The following is a 21,048-nucleotide window of genomic DNA, read 5'->3' as shown; positions in this document are numbered from 1 at the left end:
TAACTTTTAAAATACAGAAAACAATGTTCAGACTTTAATTCACCTCATGCTCACACTGGGGTTGCTATTCTCTCTATTCATCCTGAACTTGTCCTAGTTAGTAGGTAAACTTTCACTGGCTTCAATAAAAGGAAAAGCAGGCCTGATGGGGCGGTTTTTCAAAGCTACTTAGATATTGAAAGATGTAAATAGATGATTAACAAGATTTGCTAAAGTACCTGCAAGCTCATGACAAAATTCCCCTTGATTCACTGAGTATAAAATGAATTAAAATATACATTCCTGAAGTGTGTCTCAGGATGGTGTTAATAAAACGATCTTCTGATACTATAATCTTGACTCATGATTTATTCCACATGTAATGGAACAATTTTGAAAATCTTTCTGATGTTGAAAATCCTTGTGGTGGTGATTACAAATTACCAAGTCTATCCACTTTGTGTATGATACTCCAAAAAATGTTGTCAGAGCATTATCAATCATTGATGACAAAGTTACATCTGACTTAGAATTAAAAGATCCCTTGGCTCTGATTCACAGAATTTTTAACAGCCAGTGGGATGGAATCCAGTGGAAGTAAAGAACATAATAAAACAAACATCAGACAGTCTGAAGAATCTTTCAGATGGTGATCTAACTTTCCCTGTTTTGTACAGAACTGAGCTTTCTATAGAAAAGGGAGTATTTCTGCTTTTTATTAAAAAAAAAAAATCCAGATACACTAACAGCAGTTTGCATAATCTTATTTAATGAATTACATACAATTCAGTAAGGAATTTATTTCATAACTTAACTGGCATGGACCACTTAAGGGCACCAGTTTATTATAGTTACAGATGTTTTCCTCTTGTTGCAATATAGACTATTTCATGTTAGTTGCTTCTTCATTTAAGCAACAGTTAATTTGCCAAGATAGTCACTATGCTCTCAGAGTTTAACATTCTTTTAATATTCACATACATTTCCATGGAAATATATTTTCTTTTACTTCTCCCCAGTTAAGGAAGACTTGCATGATAGCATGTGCACTTTTTAATTTCTCAGATATTCTAATCCCTGAAAAAACAGAATAGAAACAAGAAGGATGGTATTTCCTTGTCTATCCCATCATTTTTGATAGGCCACCGAATTTGCCATTATTGACGGTTCATCATAACCAATAGTAATTATGTCAAAGAGCTGGTACAGATAAATGCTGGCAGCCAGAAACAGTTTAGATGCTTTGTCCCATAGACCTACTTTGTGCAGTACTGCAGTGTAATTCTGTTTAAGGTATCAGCAGTTGTCTGGAGTTCTGTATATCCTAATGCTATTTCTATGATTTTCACTTCTGATGCTTAAGTGGTAGCAAATGTTCCTACCAAACTGTAGCAAATACAGCTAGTACAGTTGCACTAACAAAAATGTTAGCAAAAATATATCAGTGTAGTTGCAATCTATTCCTAGATGGTCAGGATCAGCCTAGGAGTTTTAGAGACTTAGCAGGTAACCCTGCAAGTAACAAGCACTTCAAGATAAAAGTTAACGCTATGTTAGTTGGCAGCAGTTTCTAATAAAAATCAATACTGCTTTTAGCAAAGCATTGCTTCCTCACAGATCGCAGAATTGGAAATGCAGAAAATGCAGAACTGAAAACTGAAGACTTTAAATCCCCAGGTCTGAGAATACTATGGGGTTAATCCAATTTTGTCAACAACACTTATGCCTTGAGAGTGGAATCAGCTGGTACTGCAAAACTTACCCTACTGCAAAACATAATCTGAAAAAGTCTGAATCTGTAAAAATCGCTCCTCCAGCTGGAGTACAGTCAGCTTCCACTACACTCATACAGCCTGGAAGAGACTCTGGTGCCTTTATTTTACAAATACCAGCAAATGAAATAAGGAAAAAAAATGAATGTGCCAACTAAATCAGGAAATGGATCAGGAGTGGTTAAGTGAGAAAGGCACTGGATGTGGGTGACACTTTAAACAAAGATGAAGATGTGAAAAGGGAGGAAAAAAGGATGTGAAAAGGCTGGCTGCTCCAGTGGCTTGAGAGGGTGTTAGCAGGAGATGCTGGAAAGAAAAAAGATGAAATTGCTCAGACCAATTTAAGGGAGAGGTTTGAAAGCACAATATTTTGTTGGTGGTGTTTTCTCCTTGGAGTATGTCAATAATGTGAGTGGGTCATTTGCGTAAATAAGTTCTTATACATTCATTTTCTGCCTATGAGTTAGCTTTCAGCATGATTTTCAAAAGATCATGGAGACATGCAGAGAGGCTGGAAAAGAGCTTTAAACTGCATTAATTCTTTTTAGTTAGACGTGCAGTTGTTTCCAACCTTCAGAGGCTGTTTTGACTTTCCTCAAGACACTGCACAAATCTGGGTGCTCATCGTCACTGAAGGGCCCGATGACAAGACCGGGCTTGCTGCCATCAGATGCATTTCTAAGGCTGCCTACAGCGGCGACGAGATAACCAAGCTGGATCGCTGCAATTTAAGACAAGTCAAAAAATAGTATTTCTTAAACACAAATAGTATATAAAGTAGGTTTGCAAAGTGCTTTAAAAACGCAGCACTAATCCTTTACGCGTTGCACAAGCAACTTCTCCAGCATTTCAGCCACTCTGGATGTGCAGAGGGCAGTTCGCAGCGGGGAACAAAACGCAGAGGGAAAGCAGCAGCTATCGGAAATGGGTCTCGGGAAGGACAGCAGAGAAAACACCTTTTCGTTCCCGTAAGCGTCCTCTAACAATACCAAAAAATAATAACAAAAAAATCTTCTAACAACCATTTTGCCTTGAATTTTTTTTTTTTTTTTTAATCGCACAGGAAGAGGACGGGCTGCGGAAAGGCACGGCGACACCACGGCACACCGCCCGCCGGGCACCGAGGTACCGGCTGCCGCGGCTGGACGGGACGATGCCCGCGACGGTTTAACGAACGCACCTCAGGGCGCGCACCCCTCCCCCCTCGCGGCGCCGGCCCGCCCGGCCGCGCTGGGGCTCCGCGGCGGGGAGGGGGGCGGCGGAGCGGGGCAGAGGCGAGCGCGGGGGGCGGGCGCGGCGCCCCGGCCGCCGGCAGGAGCCGCCGCGGGCTGGCGGGAGGGCGGCCCGGCCGAGGGACGAGGCGCTGGGAGGAGGCGCGGGGGGAGGGCGCGGGTGGGGTCTGGCCGTGACGGATGGGACAGATGCAATTGAATCTTTCAGAAAAGGGGGGGGGCCCGCCGCACTGGCTCGGCTTTACCCCGCCGCGCTCGATGCGCTGCTGACAGCCGCCGCGCCCTGTCGCAAGCGCCGGTGCCTCCCGGAGCACCCGTGGCGGGCGAGCGGCAGCCGCTGGCCCCGGGGCGGGGGGCAGCGAGCCGGGCGCGGAGCGCGGTAACCGGCGGAGCGCGTTTCCCTCGCTCGGCAGCCAGCGCCCCGCAGGCGGCGGGCGGGGAGCCTCGGTGGAGCTCGGCTCGGTGAGAGGAGCGCCCCGGCGGGAGGTGAGCGGGCGGAGCGGGGCGCCGCGGCCGGCGGGGGCTGCTCGCCCGAGCCGTTGCGCCGTTTGCCCGCGGGCGCCGCTGAGGGCGGCCGGGCGAGGCGGCGGCACCCCCCGCTCCCACCCCGGGAGGCGGAATGGCGGTGGGCCGCGGGGGGGCCGCCGCGGCCCGCGGCGCTGACGCCGTGTCCCCTCTCTCCGCGCAGGTCGGCGGTGGGCGCCCCCCGGGGGACCGGCTGCGCCGCGACGCCATGCCCGCCGCCCGCCTCCGGCGGCTGCCCGCCCTGCTGCTGCTGCTGCTCCTCGCCGGCCGCGCCGCCAGCGCCGAGGGCGACGGCTCCCTGCGCCCGCCGGGCCTGGGTAGGCAGAGCCCGGCGGCGGCGGCGGCGGCGGCGGACGCCGTCCCGCAGACGGCCGGGACGCCCGGGCTGCGCGGCGCCGAGCCCAACGGCTCCCGCCCGGCCGCGCTGCCCAAGGGCGGGGGCGCCGCTGGCGGGAGGCCGCGCTCGGCCTCGCCCCCCATGTGCACGGGGCAGACGGAGATCAAGGAGACTTTCAAGTACATCAACACGGTGGTGTCCTGCCTCGTCTTCGTGCTGGGCATAATCGGCAACTCCACGCTGCTGCGGATCATCTACAAGAACAAGTGCATGAGGAACGGGCCCAACATCCTCATCGCCAGCCTGGCCCTGGGGGACCTGCTCCACATCATCATCGACATCCCCATCAATGTCTACAAGGTGAGGGGGGAGCCGGCCAAGGGCCCGCGCGGAGGCGGTGCTGCTCCCCGCCGAAACGCCGCCCGGCCCGGCGGGACGACACCGGGGCCCAAAATCTGCCAGGCCATGGTGCTGGGCCCACGTGTTGCCCCACTGACCACAGACTGCCCCCCTCTTCTGCCCCAGTCCCAGCCCTCCTGGAGGCCAGGGTTGGGACAGGGGCAGAGGGCGGCTGTTTGTGGTTCGAGGTGACCTGGCCGTGAAAGCCGCCTGGAAACAGATGTTGTCCCAGGTTGAAGGAAATAAATGAGAGGTGCATTAGACTGGTGGTTTCCCTCCTTTCCCCAAGGGATGGAGGGGAGACAGGGAAGCACCTCTCCTGCTGCAAGTGTGGGTACTGCTCGGCTCCTTGTGCTGAAGGAACCAAGCTCGTTAAAACTGAGGGCTTGACGGAGCGGGGGAGAGAGTTTTGCGTTTGTTTTAAACATCCAGTGGCCATGAGAAGTGCTGTTCCTGTGAACCCTCTCCCCCTTTCACACTCCTACCAGTGTTACAGCATGAGCAGTTGAGAGGGAGTAAGCCACACCTGCTGCTCTTGCACCTTCTTTACTCTTTCATGTGATAAAGCTTGCCGCAGGAGGAGTGCAATCTATGTCTTATCTATGCAGTTTGAGCAGTCCATTTGTTATTATGAATTCGAGTTGAATCCAACCTCTAGTTAAGATTAGGACTCCTGGGAGGGATGATGGGAATACAAGGCTGCCTTCTGCCCCAAAAGTTTACAGGCTAGATCCCTGAGCACCCATCAGCTATTGCATAAAGTGAACATGAGAGCCTTCGTCTATCTATTCCTTCTCCTCACTCCATATGCATGGTTTTAAACTCTGGGGTTTGTTACTTTTAGCTTTGGAAAGCCATGTTGAAGTGACAGGTTTTGAGTTTAGTCTTTTATATCAGCTGCAATTTTTCCCAGAAGTTGCTGAAAGGGGAGAATGCTGCATCTTTATCCTTCTGAAGTAGGGAAGCAGTAAACTTGCAACTCATCATAATTGTGTCAAACTGTTGAGCTGGATAATTTGGATTAAAGTTGCTTCAATTTGTAATCTTAGTAATTTCCATACTGTACATTTATCAGAGTTCTCATATGAGGCTACCAGTCTTCTGAGTGAGAGTGAAATTTATGAAAAAAATTATTCAGGATGAACTGTTTTGAATAACTTTAAAATTGTAAGAAACTATTAACTGAATAGAAAGATATATTTTTTCCATCCATTCTCAAAAAAGGCAAAAATAATGTATCAAAAACACAATGCTCATACAGTAACACAATTGCTCCCTGCAATCACAGGGACATGGACATGTCAAAATTAAATACATCAGTGATAAAAAGCAATAATATATTGCAGTCCTTACCCTGATTGAATATCATCGAGTATATCATCATGAGTAGGTTGGAGCTGGAGGAATGAAAGGTCAGATTGCATGCTGATAAATGTTATACAAGCTGCAAGTCCGGGGTTCTTGCTGTGCTACTGATAATGCTAGAAGCTGAGCATAAGCTCTCAGGTGATAAAACTCCCATGCTGCCACTCATCTATACCAAGAGCCCACATTAAAATTACATTATCCATTAGAATAGTGAGTAAAAAATTTGCTATTTTAAAACAGGGTTTTTGAATAAATGTAAGCAGGACAAAAACAGACCATAGGTTGTATTTATTTGATTTTTCATCAAAATTGAAGCATTTGAGTGTAATTTCAGTTGATAACTTTTTATCAACTCCATATCTCATTTAAATCCACCTCAGAGCTGCCTTATGAGGGACAACATAACAATGTAATCAAACCTGGCTATAATCAACTAGTAGTATGGGAAGAACAAAAGTTAGCAAAGTCTTAGTTTGTAAATCAAGTATACTTAACAGTTGTAACCTGCAATTTGAAACAACTTTAAGGTGAATGAAACAGATCCTCAAAATTGCTGTCAGATACGCAACTAAACAGCTACATAGAAAAGAGTGTGAAAGAATTTGTTATTTTTGAAAAAATGTCGTGGGTTTACTCAACAACACTTGCACTAGAAAGTATGGAGGTGTCTGTGAACGTTTTCCAGACAGATCCATAACAGATAACTCAGAATTTTCACTAAGAGCATAATTTTATTAGCTGTTAAATGTGATGACTGCAAAAGATATCCCTTGTGAGTATTTAAGTCAAGTGAATATTTAAGTAGCTGAAAAAAATACACCAGTGAAGATTCAAATCACTCAGTTGAGTGTACCTAAGGAAAACCAGATCTCATCTATATTTTGAGATGAGAGAAATGCAGTCTAATGTGTAAGATGCTAATTAGGCCATTGCAATTGATAAATTTGAATGTCGATCAAGGCATTAAGCTGAAAACTGAAAATACTGCAATCTTTCAAGCAATCAGGAAACTGGGTATGAATAAGGGAATGAGAGGATTTCTCTTCCAGCTTGCAGAACCTGGAAGACCTTTTCAGCTTTCAGGGTCCTGGTAAACAGTCTGGCTTTGGCTGTAACCCCAGAACTGCAGAATGTAAGGTAGAGAAAAGAGTGAGACAATCACTCTGCAGTATATGATAGTATGGCAGTATAGATCTTGTGCCAAATTACTACTAGTTATATAGAATAGGAAGATGCTTTTATGTCTGGATCAACTGCTTCACTAAAACAGACTAAGTTTGGGTGTCTTCATTAATTCAAGGCATACAAGGCTGCGAACAACAGTTCTGAGTGTGAGCAGAAGGGTGGAGTAGGAAATATTATATTCCAGTGGTCAGTGAGCTTTGTGTGTCCTTCTCTGCACTTAATGCATGGAAGAGTTAAAACAGTGGCAGCTTGTTTGCCTGACTGTATAGCTCTGCAGTTCTGGAAGCTTTATGCTTAGTTTCACAAATTGACAAAGGTGGTAATTCTCATGTGTAAGACATCAAAACAGCATCAAGATTGAAAATTCCAAACTTAATGTTGTTACACAACATTAGCTCTGCCTCCCACGCGTATATCTATAATGATAGAGGAGCACGTACTTTAAAAAAAATGTGTCATTTCTCAATATAATACCATGCCTTCTCTTTTGAAACATAAGCACCTTTCATTCTCAAGTATAATTTTGTGATGTTTATTCTCTTGTATTAAATCCAATATATTGTTGTGTTCCAGTATATTGTTAACAGCAGAGACACTTTTGGCCAGATCATAGTTTTGCTTCAAATGTTCACACAAAGAAATAAATGTAGGGAATCAATGCATACTCTACACGCACTTGTGTGGCTTTCTGAACTCTGGCTATTAATTTGCTATGACACAAATGAGTGAGGAATAATTTATACCTAGAAAAACTGTCACAGATTCCTTTATCTCAGTGCAAGATGTATGAGTGGAAAAAAGAAATTTCTGGGAATGAACAAAAACCCATCATTATCCAAGCCAATGATCAAAGGCCAAAGTCAGCTGTGTAGGCAATGATTTCTTTTTCCATAAAGTATTTTAGGGATTGCATTAAAAATATATAGCTAAAGAATGTTATATAGCATTGTCCAGCACTCAAAAGATAAGATAGACCAGATTAGGGACTGCATATCCCATACAGCTTCAATTCGGCCCCCTTCTTAATCCAGCTTTGCTCTAAAAAAGGCAGGGTTTCCATGGAAATGTCTGCATGATGATCTTTGTTATTTTCATGATACAAGTACCTATAGAGCATAAATCAGCCTGCATTATGATAAAGTTCATCTTTCCTAACTTTCCAAAAGAGTCAAAGTGCTTATCCTCCGAGAATATAGTTATTATTCCTTATTACAACTCTTTGCCACTAGTCCTGGTGTTAAAGAAAGGTACAGCCATTTTATTGAGAGAAATGTACATTATTTCCTTTCTTTCAATGCCTGAACCATTTTCTTGAGCTCTTGCAGAGTTCATCTCTGGACAGAAATCAAGCATTGAGAATTTCTTACCCCAAGTTTAATCTATGACCATATTAAGTTAGAAGTTTTGTTTGCTTAGCATCCCTGTATGGTCATCAAATGCAGATAGGCACTTAGCAAAGGGTGCTGCAGCCTATCTAAGATCTGAATCGTCTGTTGGAGAAACCTGTCTCTCTCCATAGACTCTAGAGAGGATGGGGGCAACTTTGTTGTGTAGTTAGGTGGGAAGAACCTAGGCTGTAGTCCAAGATACAGGGTAGCAGAAGTGTCTGTACGTTGTTTGCAGTGCATGATACACGGATCTCCAAACTGAAATACATGAAAACTGAAAACTTTTTACTTTGACAAGACATTATATACGTTTTCAAGATCTCTGTATGATATTACTTTATCTTAGTTCAGTATTTAAGAAAATATATAAGCAGAAGTTACTAATAAAAGAACAGAAAATGGAACTAATTGTTTGCCTCATATTAAGATTTGTAGTGTTTATCAGACAGACTCAGTAAAATATTCTTAGCTTAATTAGGGAAATGGAAATATACTTTCTTGCCTAGAAAGACGATTCCTGCCCTGACATATGAATAAATTGTAATTACTGTTAAGTAGTAACAAGTTTCTTAATGTCTGACTTATCTCTGACCGTAAACTTAATTTTCTGAGCAAACTCATGTTTACGGAAATACTTGCTCCTATGAAATACTGAAAATGCTTTATATGTATGAGTCTGCGTGACCTCTCTATCTTCTCAATGTATCAGGAAAGATATGAATGTGTCAATGAAAACCTGCCAGTCATTTCACAAATATATTTTAAAAAGTTGCTGATGAATTAGGTATACATCTGCATGCCTGATTTCACATGTAATTCTGTGAATTATAATCTCTGAGAATCAAGTCACATTGTACTATGAACTAGACTTACTTTGAATACACACATAAGAGGAAGTAAGAATTCTGCTTTGCATTTTCGTGTGCGTTCAGCACTGGGACTAGGACACAGACATAAATAAGCACACACTTTGCTGCATCTTCATGCCTGGCCGGAGAAAGTCGACGGGAGTGGGTTGGAGCCGTGGCAGCAGCTTTCTAGCTGGTGGCCGCAGCAGCTGAGCCATCAAGAGCAGAATATCCTACTCTCATGCTGGCATACTCTCATGCTGGCATATTCCAGCGGTAGATCACTAACATCCTTCTGCTGCTACACAACCGAGAGGAAGCAGGAATTGTAATCCACAGGTGTGTCTCTGACTCACAGTATCTCTTGGGGCTACTTTCATAGCTGTGCAGCTGTCACATCAGTTCAGGCTCAGATCTGTGCCTGTCTGGGTAGGTATTTGCTAGGAGTGCATCAGATGCAGGAACAGTGTTCTTCATAGAACTAGTGTTTTTTATGATTTCACATCATTCTACAATTTATTCTCTGTCCTTTTCTTATGTTTAATTTAATCTTTAACACTTTTCTGTGGCTTAGCATTTCAAACTTTGCCCATGTGAAATAAGTGACTAGAAGATATTAGAAAAGACCAGTCAGCATATAGCTAGTTGTAGACTTCTCTTGGCATTTTAGTTCTGAAAACGCAACATTATTTTTCTTTTTACCAATGCTTGGCAGTATCTCATGACTCAAAGTCATTCATCATTTGTAAAATGGCATTCTGTTTGTGCAGATACCGTATCATGAATCTTATGAAAATCTTTCTACCCATACAAAATTGTATTGGAATACATCCATAATTTACTGAGAATAATCATTGTTCTTGTCCACAAATGATGCTCCTCAATACTTCACACTGGATTTTCACCATACTTCAGTGTAGTTTCTTGAGGAGATGGCAATACACAGGACAAACAGAAACAAACAAGGAAGAATGAATCCAACATTTAAAATATTCTGCTTTTTCCTTTTACTTAGGTTAGTTTTTTCAAATTTTTGCTACAAAATATTAACTACTTGGAATATCATGACAGAAGAAATTTATGACTCACATATTAAAATGCACAAATTTCATAATATGTCAGCTACAGGGGAGAGCATATTTTTCCAATCCAGTACAGACAGTCATGTCCATTCTCCCCCTGATTTAAGCTGGCTGAATGCAAATCACATTTTGGTGTGATGCTAAACCCAAACGAATGCACCCTTTCTGTCAGTAAGCCATACTCACTCATGTGCAGCACTATTGTAATCTAGCCATATGGCTCCCAACCTGGAGCTGGCTCAAATCCAGTCAACTTGGGATACAGGTGAGACTATCTGTGCCTGAGAGATAAGCATTAGTTCTGGGGAAATCTCCGATGTGTGGCTGAGCAGTTGTGATTTTAGGGAATAGAGACAGGGAATGCCTTACACATGCACCAGTGAGTTCTAGCTAAAATTCTTCAAATTAAGATCTGTCAACAAATGTTTGATCAAAGTTCTAAGTTTTGGTTTGGGGAAGAGTAAAATATTTTGATTAAAAAAAGCCTTTTTTTATGAATCATCTCTGGCTTAATATATACAGATATACTTGCTACTAAGTCCTGGATTTTTATAGCAACTGGGTGTCGTAGGCTGGAGGTTCAGTGGCTCATTATTATAAATAATTAATCCAGGTGTCATTTGATTTTATAGAGTGTACATTTAGAATACCTGTAATTATTCACATTGAAATTTTAATAATAGTTGGTTACTATCACCCCCTTATGGCAATTAGAGAAGTCTCACAGGAGAGGCTTTTACTGGAAATACTTTAATTACGAAGACTGAAGTATTAGCCCACATCACATAAGCAAAACATACTATATATACTGTGGTTATTACAGTCTCATCCCCGCTTCCTCTGTTTTATTACCTTCCAAGAAATTCTCAAGAAACATAAATTGTTAGGATTTGTTTTTCTGTTTCATTTTTGCAGAAGTATTGTGCTGTTCACCTCATCTCAGTAGATTGGTGAAGGAATAGATCAAAGTTGGGCTATGATACAGTTTTCCTATTGCTGTTTTTTCAAAGGTCCCATTTCAGCACCAGACTAAAGCAGATTTGAAAGTGTTCATGAGAATCTTGGTGGGCATTATACAGGGATTTCCAAAAGCACTTGATCATGCAATGCACCTAGCTTCCTTTGGGTTAAAATATAATGGTACTTAAATCATATAGGGGCTTTTGAAAAACTGTCTGGATCATGTTCATGTAATTGTTTATCCTTACATGCATGTGTGTGCTTAAGATTTTTGCTGGATTGAAGCCAACGTGAGCAGGCAACTACATGCCTGTCTTGAATCGTTTTGGTCCCCAGCAGAACCTATACATTATGATGATTTATTTCTTCTTTTCTTACATCCCCATTGCTAAAGAAGATACTGAGGAGAGCTGAGTTACAGAAAAGGATTTGTAATCTCCTTTTGGCGATTATCACTTTTGTTTCCTCTACTTTTGCATTTTGTAGCCCTCTATCTGCAATAGAGCCAAAAGGCCTCATTTGTAGAAAGTTACAAAAAGCAGATCTGTAGAAATGGGCTTAAATAATGTGACTAATTACAGAAACTTAGAAAGCTTACTTCCGTATATAACAATTGTCAGTCTGTTTCTTGGCATAACCTCTATTCTGGAAAGTCTTGCTTTTATGAGGAATCGAAAGATTTGGCTCCTGCTATGATGTATTTGAGACATTAGAGTAGCTCACAGCAGAGTACAAAGACCAAATTTGTCTAAAGTAAAGCTACAGGCAAACAGTTCATAGCATCAGTTGTGAGGAAGGTATTCACTGTATTCCTGAGCTATTCACCCAGTAGATCTTTTCCTCTGAATTAGCTAAAATGTACCATCAATGATATCAACGTATAAGACCCAAAGAGCAATTGAACCAACCTAAAATTCAGTGTGCTGTTGTCTTTATTCAATAGCACATATGGATATGCTGAATGTGCAATTAGTCCTTTTGGTATCATAATATAGAATCACAGCAGAACTGGTCAACAAAGAACTCCAGTGCAGGGATTCATCTGATCTGTCTTTACCTGCTGCAAGACAGTTAGTACAAACTGGTTGTTTAGGCTTCCTGGGTATTCTGTGGAGAGGAAAGGCAATTCCTGTTGTCATCAGATAGTCCTCTGAATTCTGTGAGATAAATTGCCCTTCAGTGTTCCCTGACTTCTCAGCTGAGGGAGACACCCAGCTTCAATTAAATCCCACCCAAGGGTTGCGAACATTGGCTTTTCCTCAGTTCTTATCAGTCTCAAGTCATTTTCTATATTTCTAGTAAGTAGATAGTTACCTGGAACACTTAAAGAAGGAAAGTAAAAAACACCAAAGACAGATAATAGCCAATATAAAGAGGGAAATCCAATCCTACTCAGTCATCTTTCACTATAATCACTGAGGTGGTGAAGTTAAAATGGAAGCAAAATGAGTGGAATTTGCAGGGCTTTAACTAAGCTTTTATGCACATGCTTGTCCAGCTAGGGAATGACTGTGATGCTGCTGCCCAGTTGTTAGGACATACACTTTGGAGACTCCCTTGCGAAATGGTTCTTCCTGACAGAGTTTTACATGCTTGGATAAAACAATTAAGAGAAGAGTTTAAATTGCAGATACAGGAATGGTTTTTAAAAGATGGGTCATTTCTAATTGCATCTGTTTTTTTCTTTTCACAGCTACTTGCAGAGGACTGGCCCTTTGGGGTTGAAATGTGCAAATTAGTACCCTTCATTCAAAAGGCATCAGTGGGCATCACAGTCCTGAGTTTGTGCGCCCTCAGTATAGATAGGTGAGACCCATTTTTTCACCACATTGTAAAATTTCTTTTAAATAAGGGCATTGGCTCAAATTTTCCTTTCCATTCAGCTGATGTAATACTAATGAGCTGCGTTTAAGCCAGTTAAACCACATGGGTTTCTTTACTTTTAATCTGTAAATGTGTCCTGTTGCTTCAGGTACCGAGCAGTTGCTTCTTGGAGTCGCATCAAGGGAATAGGAGTGCCAAAGTGGACTGCTGTTGAAATTGTACTGATCTGGGTTATATCAGTGATATTAGCTGTTCCAGAAGCTATAGCATTTGACATGATTACAATGGAGTACAGAGGAAAGGATCTTAGAATTTGCCTGCTTCACCCCACACAAAAAACATCCTTTATGATGGTAAGACACTGATGTTCATATCACACCTCTCTGAAACAGTTCCTTGAATCTTCTCAATGTACTGTGGATTGAAATGTTCACAAACATATGTGAAATGTATGTGAATATAATGTTCAAATGAAATACTGACAAATTTCTGAAGTATATTGGTTAAAAGAGGGACATTCAGAAATCTTTTATCTTTTTGTGGTCTTTGGGCATACTACTTTCTTGTCCTGTTTCCTCATCTGTAATATACAACTTACACAGAAGTTTTTGAGGACAGGTTGACCAATTAGATTAGACTTTCAAAATGCTCAGCATTCAACTCCTAACAATGCTTTTCTTTTTCCTTTTAGTTTTACAAGCAAGCTAAAGACTGGTGGCTATTCAGCTTTTATTTCTGTTTGCCATTGGCCATCACAGCATTTTTCTATACTCTGATGACTTGTGAGATGTTAAGAAAGAAAAGTGGGATGCAGATAGCTTTAAATGACCACTTGAAACAGGTAAAAATTTATCCCTGACAAGTCTGCTGACTACAGAGAGACTGACAATAACAACTTTGTTAACTTACAATCCACATCATTATTCTGTTCTTAAATGACAATTGTGAGGTTCCTACTAAGAAGTTTACTAGCAATGGTACTGCTGAGCTCATATATATCAGAGTGCTCATATTTCTCAGATTTTCCTCAGAAATCCAAGACTTTTACTGACAGTCACAAAACTATTTTTTTTTCTTGTTTGGTGTTAATCCTTCAGGATTTATAGTTTTTATTTCCTCTTCACAATTATGAGAGCTGGATATTTTCTAATGAAAACTAAAATTTCACTGTAATTTAGAAGCTGGTGCTGTAAGAATATTAATTATTTTGAGTCAATTTCATGCCAAACTGTAGGAAGGTTAGCAGTATGTCAGAACAAAACACATTCCATAAAACTAGTAGTGGACCAAACAGAATTATCATAAGTAACTTGAATTAAAGTACATTTATACTATAAAGTGCATTTGTGATCCTTTTTAATAGCTTTTTAGTTTGCATGCTAATTTGCAATGTCATTAGTGTAAACAAGCATGGTCCTCTTCTCTCACAGTCCCCATAGGATATTTGAAATTAGACCTGAAATCAAAGCACAAGAAAATACAGTGCAAAACAAGCTGGCATTTGAAAGTGGTTGGGCAGAAGAGTTTCTTTTTAAATTTTGATTTAGATGATTGTTTGCGCTTGATTTTTCATATTATAGTTCATAGCTTTTTTAATTGGAGAGACAGAGAATCTGTGCAAGACACTAAAACAATAGAAGAGATCTCAAAGTGAAGTACATATTCCAAGAAAATAAGATACTCAGATGTTCTCCTAACTCCTATTTTGATAGCTATATTTTTGCTTATCAAATCTTTTGATATTAGAAGACAACAACAATGGAGTGAGCGACGGAAACTACAACACTATTCTTTCCGATTTTGTTTTCAGAGACGTGAGGTGGCCAAAACTGTGTTCTGTCTGGTGCTTGTTTTTGCCTTGTGTTGGCTGCCGCTTCATTTAAGCAGAATATTGAAACTCACTATTTATGATCAGAAAGACCCAAATAGATGTGAACTTTTAAGGTGAGACTGCAAAATACCCATGTACTTCTAACTTTATTTATTCTCTCTAAGCATATTTGGATTTCATAATGAACTAATTTATTCTGTGTGTCTGAAGTTCTCTCTGCTTTTTACCCTGTATGCTCTGGTTTTACTCCAGTGGCAGAGTCAGGAAATTACAAGGAATCCCAGGAACACAGGGCTTCTGTGCTGTTTGTCCTATCTTCCTCCTGATCATTTCTGGATCTGTCCTACTGCCTTGTTATTTGCCTACACTGTGTCTCCATTTTCACTTTTGACAGAAAAGCTAGGATTAAATTGGTGAAGAAAACATGATAAATATTTCCTCCCCCAAATTAAGGTGATTGGATCTTTTGTAATTACTTTCATGAGAATGGACTAATGATTCAAACTTTATTATTAAGTGTAGTTATTACCTCTGTGAGCTCGTCCTAGTCGTGTAAGCCCCATTCCTATTATTATATTTAATAGTCTTGGTGAGTAAAGCAGAATCCAGTTTTTATGTTCTTAAGTTCTACTAAGCCTTTTCAGAAAAAATGAGAAGTGTCTCACTTACTTACTTTAATTTCCCCACAGCTTTTTTCTTGTGATGGACTACATTGGTATTAACATGGCTTCACTGAATTCCTGCATCAATCCAATAGCTCTGTATTTGGTGAGCAAAAGATTCCAAAACTGCTTTAAGGTAAGAGAGTCTCTGCAGCTACTCCTTTGGTTAAAACATGATGTCAGCAGTAAAATTCATTCCATAACGTGCACAAAGTGCTTTAAATGGTAGTTAAATGGGACTTTAAATTTTAATCGGGTTATGATAGGTATTCTCTCCCTCTCATACTGAAGCTACATAGAAAGAAATTAAAGATTCCTAGGGACAAAAAGAGAAAGCAAAAGAGAAAAGTGTATAATAAACCCTCTCGGCACCATGCTAATCAGGCTACATCACTTCCTGACTGGAGCTGGCAAACAGCTTCTCTGCAACAATTCACGTAGCCATATCCTCTGTAACCCAACACAGAGGACACTGACTGCAGATTTCCCACAGCCTGACTGAGCACTTGAGGCAGTTATGTAACCAAGAGGGTATCAGTATTCACTCAGCCCTTTCCAGTAGCTCCATTTAAAAAGAAAAGATAGGCCTTTTCATAATTTTGCCTTGGTTTGAAAGAAGAGTCCTAGGTGCTAATTCTTCGCTTAGGATTTGAGGCTCTGAATCCCATGTGGTTTGCAGCCCAATTCTACCGTCTTCCACCAGCCCTTCAGCCTTCTAGCAGCCCAGCTCTATCAGTTCTTCTTGGAAAATGTCCAGATTTGATGCCCAACAGCAGCAGAGTGTGGTGGGTTTAGAGCATTCCTGAGGGCCCTGTCTTTAGGCCCTTTATCAGGATTCTTATTTTGCTTAGCACAAAGTCTTAGATTTCTCTTTTGGTATCAAGCATTTAACAGTTGGGCGCTGCGAGGCCTATTGTCTGGTTGTCCAAATCCTCTACTGGTTATATCCTTCAGTGAGAAATAAGTCAGCTCTACATCTAGTAATGTTATGATATTTCCCTCATAATCATGACAGGACATTTTACAGAGGCTTTAGTGTGAGTCTTATCTTCCCTGTCTACATTACTGACTCCCTGAACTACTGTAGTCGAGAGCACATCATCGAGGTCTATAGAATCGGGTGCTGAGTTTGGAAACAAGTAGACATGAGGAGAGGAAAATTCCATGTTGGAAACCATGTGATACCTGCTTATCAGGGGTCCCAAAAGGACTTTCAGCACCCAAAGAGCAGTCAACAGCATCGGCAAAGAGACTATAGTACATCCAGGAGTTTTTTGAACTGTAGGTTTTTTGCCATTCTCTTATTTGGTTCTTTTTTCCCCCCTAAAAATCAACTAAATAGCATCTCACTCAGGAAGTTTAGATTACTGTGCATACATTTTTGCAAGAAAGATTGTTGGAGAAATGACAAGAAGGAGTCTTAATTTTATTTTCAGGTGCATCTAGAATTGCAGATCAGACTCAAAGTGATATGCCTGTGGCCAAAACATTATTCTTCCTGCCTTTCAATCCTCAGATTGTTAATGGGATATCTCAGTAGTTAGTTGGTTGTCACTGGGGCAAAGCAGAGCGTAGTGATATTTCTTTGCTTGTACTGTAACACCAAAATGGTAGCTTACCCGCTTTCCATTTCCTACTATACCACTGAATTAGGACAGTGTTTGAATGCATTTTGCAACATTCGCAAAACAAAATGATGTCAAATGTTTATTCCTTCTATTTTAATAGTCATGTTTGTGCTGCTGGTGCCAATCCAAAGATCTGTTGTCCCTGGAGGAAAGGCAGTCCTGTTTAAAGTTCAGAGCTAATGATCACGGATATGATAATTTCCGCTCCAGTAACAAGTACAGCTCTTCATAAAACAGGCATAAAAGGTATATTCTCTTAAATTAATGCTGGTGCCTCTTTGAGTAAGAATGGCAATTACTTTTGATAAGAGAGAAGAACCTTTAGAAAAATTGAGTTTTGTGTTTGCACAAAAAAAGAAATCATAAAAAATAATTGCCCAAAATCTGTGTAACTTTCAAAATCACAGACATTTGTAAAATGGTCATTTATAGAACATGAAGAAAAGCATAGAAATAACAAGTCATTGTTAGCACTTGAATACTTCTGAATCAGCACTTCCAAATGATCCCCACTTCCTGTATATTAAACAATCATTTGTATTCACTGTAGCAGTTGTAGGAACTGGAGTCACAGTAATTACTAAGTAGTATAATATAACTTCAATTGGATCAGTGCCAGTATTATATATAACTGCACACATTATCTTTTATAAAGCAGATTAACAACCATCACTATTGTTTTTAAAAAATGAAACCTGAAATATTTTGTAATACAGTTTTAAATGTAAAAAAGTAGAATTTTTACTGGGGTTATTATAGAGGTAGCTAATAAAAATATTAAAGGCTGCAGTCAAGCTGAAAGTGCATTTCACTTTGATGATTGTTTTTACCTCCTATTTTTACAAGGAACTTCCAAGACCTCTATAAATACCATTCTGTCACCAGTTTGCTTGTTCAGTGCATTTGGCAGCACTTTGGATATGATCACTATTTCACTGTCTCCATGTTATTTGTGTTTCATATGACAGCAGAGGAGAGAAGAACACTAAAAGCAAATACATATAGTCATAGAACTGCAGAAACTATGGCTAGTATTGGAAACTAGCTATTTTTAACTGAAAACAAATTGATTGTGTCCCTTGTTGACTGTGGGCATTTGAGAACCTGATGGCTGTTTAGTCAAGGTTCTTTTGCAACAAGTTACAACTATTGCAATCCAAATACTGTTTTGGGGCACAATCCTTTGGAAATAGCAGATAGTACAAAATGTAACAAAGCAAAACACAGGGAGACAGTGAATTTGAAGTTCTATTTGCATTTAGATTTTCTTCATAAAGAAAATAATTCACAGACTTTACTTCTGAAAAATAGTACTATGTAGCACGCTAGTCTTGATATTATTTTAAGATATGCTTTACTTCTGTAGTTCCATAGTTATGGGCTTAAGAAGCTGTGTGATTATTTTCTGCTTCTGTAAATAGTTTAGTGAAGCATAATAAATTATAAAGTATTAAAATATGGGCAGGACCCTGTAAGAAAACAGAAAGATAAAGATGCCTGTAGTAAACATGATGCTTATTGCCAGGAGCAATTCACATTTTGTACATATGTGACAGGTCGTTCTTTGGCTTTTCATTTCCTACTGATTTGTTGCAGATGTCCCCAAAGACTTATTAACATATTTCGTGCACTAAGGCATGAGATTTTCAAGAAGAAATATCTTATAACATGCTTTTTTAAAAGCAGTGTTTTCAATAGACACGATACCTTATTATAATAGAAATATTTATCAAAACTCAGGAATTTTTTTTAATTTCCAAATTTCACATATAAGGATTTTTACCTTTTTATTAACCTTGATTAACTTCAGATTTTTTTTAATGAAGTGCCTTAAATATGCTCAGGATGAAAACAGTTTTCATAAAATCTTCAGCTGGTGTTGCTTGGGATGAGGATCATCTCACCTGACTTTAGGCATCTACAGCATACCTTGTAGACACCTAAAAATAGGTAAGGTGAACCCCCATTCCTGGTATTGCCCCTTCAAAATAGCTCTATGCCTGTATAAACAAGCTGAGGACCTACGCACATGCACTGGAGCATGTGCACGTGTGTGTGTGTAAGCATGTGTGCAAGTGTGTATGTTTTCTACCATTAGGTTGCTATTACCATCCTTCTGTAGCACATACACCCAAATGCTAAAATGTTAAACTTTTATAAATAGAAATCTATTTAAAGTTTTGTTCATTAAATTTTTGCCATGAAAATAAGTCTTAATGCTGTTCTTTGCCAGTTCCTAAATTGTTAAGTAGAAATTTAGAATTTTAAATGAAATTAATTCATTTTCTTCTATCCAGGAAGGTAATAATTGGCTAGTTTGATTATAAAATTATTAATCATATTTGTTTACACAATAACTTTCTCATGGTAAGCCGTGAATATCTCTCCACTTCACCCTGCCTGCAGATATTTCTGTGAAATGCATTTCATCTATTAAGAATGGATAATCAGTTAAATCCTAAGTTTGATACTGGTCAGTGTTATCTTCATCAAGTTATATCATTACAATATTGAACATGTATATTATTGTTATTTTTATTTAAAATATAGCTGTTGTATTGGCTACTGTGTAACATATTTTTTGTTTTGCCTGGACTAATTCCCTGTTAAGCCCTCCTAAGTCAGACATTTAGGTTTTGCAGACAAAGTGCATACATACTGCCTACTTTTCAGGAATAATATGTACTTATTAGCACACATTTTTTCTTTTTTTTCAGTATTTTTCAAAGCAGTATTTTTACTGAAGCTCTCGTTTCCTATAATAAAAATTAAAAAACTGTGCTCTCATACACTTAGAAGAATATACAGGAGAACTCAAATGTGCCTATGTTCTAGCTAGAATTGAATCTCTCATGCTGAAGGCAGGCAGTCTCAAAAGTCCTCAGTATAGGTTTATTCCTGAATCCACTGAAGTCAGTGAATGTTTAACCATTCACTTCAGCTGGAGCAGAATTAGGGCACAACATGAGCTTTTTAAAAATGCCTATATGAAATTTGCTATCTTGAATAAATAAAGGAAAAATAAGGATTGTTTTTGACAAAGGGGTTGTCTAGAAAAGTTAGAAAGTAAAAGCTCTTGCGGTAAACAGCCTATATAAGGCTAACTAGTTCGGCCTCAAACAGGGGTTGCACATAGCAGAACAACTGCAGAGAGGCATGTGCATCTTACCTAGGAGCTTGGCACACTTGCTTGGAGTGGTTTGACATAAAGGAAGTGTCATCAGTCCCAGTGGCCTGAGGAGTTAACCCAGAATGGCTCGAGATGAAAAAAATAAAAGAAACTACAGGATGTCTCTGAGTTTTGGCCTTCAGATAATAGTTAGATTTTACTTCCTCAGCTGCTCTGAAATCTGTCTGCATACAACGCTCTGAGAATTCAGAGCAGGAATTTCAGACAGGGTGGACTGAACTGATAACACTGGTACTACACCTCAGAGAATAAAATGCAAAATTCAATGTGTCTGGAGCATCTACTGTGAGCTGTCGTATTTCACTGTCCCAAACTGTCCCTTAACTGAGACACAGTTGGCTTAGCAAGAGAATGTTGTATGTACTGAAATAAAAATGTTAAAAGGATTTTTTTTTTAATTGTTCTGTATAGCTATGTAAAATAATTCTATATTTCATTTTCTGTGGTCACTTAAAATAGTAACTCCTGTGGTTCACACAGTGTAAACAAACTAAATTACCAATAAAATATTTGTAATTTTGATTCTTTAAGAAAAGACGTCTCTGACCTTTCTTCTTCTACAGGATCTCATTTAATTATTTAACAGTGACAGCGATGTAAGAAAGAAGTATTTCAGAATTAAAAATCAAAGCCTTTGTGTGAACTAACTTTATACTGCTAGATGAAAACTGGAAAGAGTTCAGACTTGCATATGCATTGCAAAACTGTCGGATGTTTGTTGGAACAATCAGTCATGCCTGTCTGCTCTACTTGTTTTTGCTCAAAATGTCAGTTGCAATATCTTCCCTACACACCCATATGTAGTAACAAATCCTCCTATGTTAGGGACATAACAAAC

At 39.9% G+C, this 21,048-nt stretch overlaps 1 protein-coding gene across 3 annotated transcripts; it reads left to right on the top strand.

Moving 5' to 3' along the window:
• Nucleotides 1–2,662: 2,662 nt before the first annotated feature.
• Nucleotides 2,663–20,745, top strand: EDNRB (endothelin receptor type B). Of its 3 annotated transcripts, XM_067293103.1 has the most exons (9): nt 2,663–2,719; nt 2,815–2,876; nt 3,672–4,205; nt 12,769–12,881; nt 13,048–13,252; nt 13,591–13,740; nt 14,710–14,843; nt 15,420–15,528; nt 17,121–20,745. In XM_067293103.1, the coding sequence occupies exons 3-9, from the start codon at nt 3,717–3,719 to the stop codon at nt 17,250–17,252; spliced, it is 1,332 nt and encodes a 443-aa protein (XP_067149204.1). In that variant the 5' UTR covers nt 2,663–2,719; nt 2,815–2,876; nt 3,672–3,716; the 3' UTR covers nt 17,253–20,745. The 3 variants fall into 3 exon arrangements, with proteins under 3 accessions (XP_067149204.1, XP_067149212.1, XP_067149198.1); XM_067293111.1 differs by lacking the exons at nt 2,663–2,719; nt 2,815–2,876 and adding an exon at nt 3,244–3,445; XM_067293097.1 differs by lacking the exons at nt 2,663–2,719; nt 2,815–2,876 and adding an exon at nt 3,244–3,469.
• Nucleotides 20,746–21,048: the final 303 nt, after the last annotated feature.

Source organism: Apteryx mantelli, chromosome 1, assembly GCF_036417845.1.
Source record: "Apteryx mantelli isolate bAptMan1 chromosome 1, bAptMan1.hap1, whole genome shotgun sequence".
NCBI lineage: Eukaryota > Metazoa > Chordata > Aves > Apterygiformes > Apterygidae > Apteryx > Apteryx mantelli.
Note: the sequence above shows the minus strand (reverse complement) of the source record. Positions and strands in the feature narration are given on the sequence as shown.

Excerpts from the sequence above, each read along its gene's own strand:
- EDNRB (XM_067293103.1), top strand. The coding sequence starts at position 3,717 with ATGCCCGCCGCCCGCCTCCGGCGGCTGCCCGCCCTGCTGCTGCTGCTG. Across the intron at positions 14,844-15,419 it reads AATAGATGTGAACTTTTAAG|CTTTTTTCTTGTGATGGACT; the intron begins GTGAGACTGCAA and ends ATTTCCCCACAG. Across the intron at positions 15,529-17,120 it reads GATTCCAAAACTGCTTTAAG|TCATGTTTGTGCTGCTGGTG; the intron begins GTAAGAGAGTCT and ends CTATTTTAATAG.